This window comes from Asparagus officinalis, chromosome 6, assembly GCF_001876935.1.
Source record: "Asparagus officinalis chromosome 6, Aspof.V1, whole genome shotgun sequence".
Taxonomy (NCBI): domain Eukaryota; kingdom Viridiplantae; phylum Streptophyta; class Magnoliopsida; order Asparagales; family Asparagaceae; genus Asparagus; species Asparagus officinalis.
This window is the reverse complement of record NC_033799.1, coordinates 29,971,041-29,976,103: the sequence shown is the minus strand read 5'-3', so window position 1 is coordinate 29,976,103 and position 5,063 is coordinate 29,971,041. Positions and strand designations below refer to the sequence as shown.

General features: G+C 37.0%; 1 protein-coding gene across 1 annotated transcript; it reads right to left on the bottom strand.

Moving 5' to 3' along the window:
- On the bottom strand, window positions 1,665–4,053 carry LOC109845634 (pentatricopeptide repeat-containing protein At5g46460, mitochondrial). The gene is made up of 2 exons (XM_020414903.1): window positions 2,080–4,053; window positions 1,665–1,934 (listed from the first exon to the last, which is right to left on the bottom strand). The coding sequence occupies exon 1, from the start codon at window positions 4,019–4,021 to the stop codon at window positions 2,510–2,512; it is 1,512 nt and encodes a 503-aa protein (XP_020270492.1). The 5' UTR covers window positions 4,022–4,053; the 3' UTR covers window positions 1,665–1,934; window positions 2,080–2,509.

The following is a 5,063-nucleotide window of genomic DNA, read 5'->3' as shown; positions in this document are numbered from 1 at the left end:
TGTTGGTGTCAGCTCAGTTTTGGGAATACTTCGTCGATGTGGAGAATTGTTGGATAGCAGTATTCCTAATCTATTAGGATTCCTAATCTATTTTGGTAACATGAGGTTATTAGGATTCCTAATCTATTTTGATAACATGAGTTTATTAGGATTCTTAATTTGTTTTATTTTTGGTTTTAGGATTCCTAGTCTGTTTTGATTTTAGTTTTTCTATATATATGGAGATTAGAATCAATCATCAAAAGAGAGGAGAGTTGTAATCAGAGATTAGAATGACTTTTGAGCATTATGAGAGGGAGATATTGTGAGCAAGTTGAGAGCTTTGGTTGAGGGTTAGTTTGTGAGTTTTGTGAGATTGTAACCCTTTGTACTCTCCTTGATTTAGTAGAATCTCCTCATCCTCTCCCCGTGGACGTAGGCAATTTGTCGAACCACGTAAAAGTAGTTATCTTGCTATTTGTGTGATTTGTAATAGCTTATTTAGGTTCCCTCGACAAGTCAGTCCTAGAACTGATGAGAGGAAGAGCTGATATCCCACTTTGTTGAGATATTTTGCTTAATGTTCTTGTTTCCTTTGTGAAACAGAAATTCCTATTGCGACCTGACTCTCTTGTTGTGCTGCCGAAGTGCTGCGGAAATTTCCGCTACGCGCAACAACAACAGTGTACTTTAACAAATAGCATGCATCACCAGCTAATAGGCAATCATCTCCAGGAATAAAAGTTCTATGCCAAAATTAAATCTCACAATTCCGGAGACCAGAAAATAAGCTAGAAAATCGAAATCTTTTTTTATTTTATTATTATTATTTTTTGTGACATAGAAACTTCTTAACCAGATCCCAAAATTATGGGATCAGAAAATCAAAAGGATACATAATAATGTAACTAAGTGTAAATGTTAGTAGTAGGGAATTACATAGCTTGCAAAATGTGGGCTTTAATTACATTGTGAACAGAAGAGGAAGCGGTAAGCTTAGTGAGATGGGAATACGCCTAAAATTTTTCCTGTCGATGTGTGATGAATATAATAATTTTGGCGACTTCATAATTCAGCGGGGACAATGAATACCAGATATAAATCTAGAAAGAATATTTTTCCTTCTTTTATCTTTTTTTTTTTTTTTTGCTTTTAATGAGGGGTCTGGATCCTCTCAATTAGGTGGTAATTGGAGAGTATCCAATTATTTCAATCTTTACCATTCATTTCAATTTTAAGGGACAAGATTATGCACATAGCATTTTAAATATTGTGATAGTGGTTTTCTCAATAGGGGTTATCAAGACAATAGTGGTTTTCAAGTACTAATTATTTGACAGCCCTCTAAAACTGGGCCAGGTTTGAACCCTAGGTTTGAACCTAGCCAAGTTTTAGGCTGTTTTCTTGATTGGTAAAAACTAGTCCAGAAGTGAACCAGTTTATTTTAGTTCATTTTTGGGCCTCTAAACGGGTTAGTTGTGGACTGGGGGACGTTGGTCGGCAACTAAACTAGTTTTTTTTCCATAACCAGTTTGAGGAACAAGTGTAGCCTAATTTTAGTGAGTTGCCAAATACATCCTAAACAGTAAAAAGAGAAATAATCAACCTCCTAATATAATGAATACCTCATTAAACACCTCCTATCTTCCTACCCAAAATTTTACTACTTGACAAGTCAACTTCAGATACATCAATAACCAATCTGTTATCTAAAATCTTATGGCCTCTGCTACATGAGATATTTTTCTACATTCATCTTCTAGGGCCATATCCACAGTTAAAATTAACAACAATTCAGTCTAACTATAATATAAAACTCCACAGACATGGGGGAGAAAAGGAAAAACAAGATATATTAGTTATTACCCGAAGCCTCAAAGACTTCCGGTTGCTGAAATTAAAGGTTTCTTTGCTTCTTCAGTACTGGTTCACTCTTCACAAATCCTCATCAGACCCTGCATCAAATATAACACAAGAAACATCATCAACTTGGATAGTATTGTAGTCCTCAGCATATGCTCATATATTAAATATTTTATAAGATAAGAATAAGAAAAAAAAATCATAACTGAAACAAAATTCTCCTAGTAAAGGCATTACCTATTTTGCGTATAGTGACCTTCACCAAAGCACTTTGTTGGCAATGCAAGAATATTTTTGACAAAAAGTACTAGACGTTCAAACCAAACAATTTCCCCTCAGAAACTAGCTCTAAATACATCCTTCATTATCATTACTCGGGATCCTTCCATATCCTTAAAGATAGATATCATTTTGCTCCGGTCTACGTTATCTTTCTGCTCAGTTCCCGCCACGTTTCAACCAAAAGAGTTATCAACGTATCCTTGTCATTTTATACTCAGCAAGAGCACGTTCTACATTCCTACATTCTCACGAATGTACTCATTTCTTATCCTATCTCTTAGTGTATATTCACACATCCAACATAACATTCTTATCTCTGCCACACGCATCTTTTACACATGCTTTTTAATTGGCCTGCATTCTCATCAGATTGAAATTTCAACAGCTACCACCAATCACCACAAGAACAGAAGCCATCTCTAAAGTGATGAAAACGAGTTGAATCTCGCACTACAATCTCACGACCAACAATCTTTGAAATCAATTTTATCGCAGAATGACAGTCCCCACAAACACGAAGGTTCTTGAAAACTCTAACAGTGTTTCCATCAACAGTTGCAATAAGTCCAAAGGCAATAGCGAGCTTCTCACTGTGATATGTCAATGCATACTCCTTTTGTTCATCATCTACATCATGCAACGCAAAATTCTTATCACAAACATAACCATACTCCTTTAGTTTTCCACCCAACCAATCGAGCTTTCCATATATTTCACTGGTCATTGGATGAGACCTATCCCCACAAACAAATTCATGTCTCGATTCTTTTAGCACGATCCAACTGGATCCTGGAATCTTCACAATTCCTCGGCATCTCATCATCACCCTAGTTTGTGATACATCATTCCACCTTCCACAAGAAGCATATATGTTTGATAATAAAACATAAGCTCCACTATTGTATGGGTCTAAATTGGTAATCTCTTGTGCAGCCATCTGCGCAACTTCTATATTAGAATGCAGTCTACAAGCACTAAGCAAAGCCAACCAAACTGTGGCATTTGGCTTAATCGGCATACTCCTTATAAACTCCTCAGCTTCTTCAAAGTTTCCTGATCGACCCAAAATATCAACCATACAAACATAGTGCTCTAGCTTCACATCAATTGCAGGATTCTCTCTCAGCATTTGGAAAAAATGCCGTCCCTTTTCAAGCAATCTGCAATGACTGCAAGCAGTCAAAACACCAACAAATGTAATGCTATCAGGTTCTACAAAACTTGCCATCATGTCATCAAAAATCCTAATCGCCAACAATCCATACCCATTTTGAGCACATCCAACTACTATCGTATTCCAAGAGACAATATTCCTCAAGCCCATAAGGCTGAAGACCTTCAAACCATCATTCATATCTCCGCATCTCGAATACAAGACGATGAGAGAATTGCCCACAAACACATCAAAGTCCAATCCCTGCTTAATAGTGCGAGCATGAATCTTCTTTCCCCTTTCCAGAGCTTCTAGTCCACAACAGGAGTTCAACGCACTGGTGAATGTTGATTGGTTTGGTCTTATTCCAAAAGAAACCATCTTACTAAACTCGTGCAATGCATCCTCATGTCGACCATTAACACCATAACCGGTCACAATAGCGGTCCATGAGACCACATTCCTATCTGCACTCTCATAAAATACTTTCATCGACTCCTCAACTTGTTTGCAATCTGCATACAGAGTGACCAAGGAAGTTGAAACATAAGTATCAAAATTATAACCAGTCCTAACAACATGCCCATGAAGTTGACTACCGAGTCCCAAATCCGAGATTTTAGCACACACTGTCACCACACAGGCGAAAGTGCTTGATGTGGGCTTGATATTCGAAACCCACATTCGTCTGAAAAGGCTCAATGCCATATCATTCTCTCCATTCCTTTCATACCCGCTAATCATTGCGGTCCAAGAAATGCACAATTAGGTCTCTGGCTATTCTTCTCAACCAAGCATAAAAGCATCTTGGACCAGCGCTACCATTGTTTACATGGGTAGCCCGAGATGCATCGAGTTCCATGATAGCTGTATGGCCTGCCGTTCAGGGCATTCTTTCAAAACAATTCCACTGCTTCGTCGATCCTACTATATTTCATAAGCCCGTTTATAAATGTAGTCCAAGAGATCACATTTCGATCAGGCATTTCATTGAACAGTTTATGGGCAATGCCCAGTTCACCACAATCTAAGCAGCCCTTAATCATAGAGTTCCATGCCGCAGTATCTCGGTTCGGCATTCTGTCAAACAGGTTGAAGGCGTTATGGATTTGGTTGGTTTGAGAGTATGCATTGATCATCATGGTGAAGAGATGGGCATCTGGAGATGGGATTTGGGAGAAAATGTGATGGGCTTGTTCGATTTTGTTGTCTTTGATGAGATTAGACAGTAGGGGTTTATAATGAAAGGTTACATTTTTGGAGCTTTTGTTTGGATGAGTGATGGGATTGCTTAAGGGTTTGAGATTTGAAAATAGTGCGGGAGATTTCCTCATCAACTTATCTTGAGAATAACTATGAATTATTGAATTTATACACTAAGGCTGCTGTGATTGGTTAGAAAGAGGGAAAAGATTTTTTTTTTTTAATTATTTTTGTGTGTTTGATTAGTAAGAATGTAAAAAGGAAATTTGAAGAAAGATGATAATCTCTTTTTCTCTTTTGGAAATGATCTTAGAGTGTCTAGGGTTGGGCCACGATGTCTCTTAACGCATTTTTTTTTCTCTTCTTATCGGAGTTATTTCATAAAGATTTGTCATGGTAATAAGTTCAATAAAAATAAAGTCACGGTAGGTTTGGGAATTACAAAAAATCCCAAAAAGTTTTTTATTTTTACTTACACCCCACCTCCCCCCACCCTTCAAAAAAAATCTTTTTAACTAGCACGTTAATTATTAAATTAATACTCTAGTTAAGTAAAAATTATATTTAATTTTAAATTAAATTA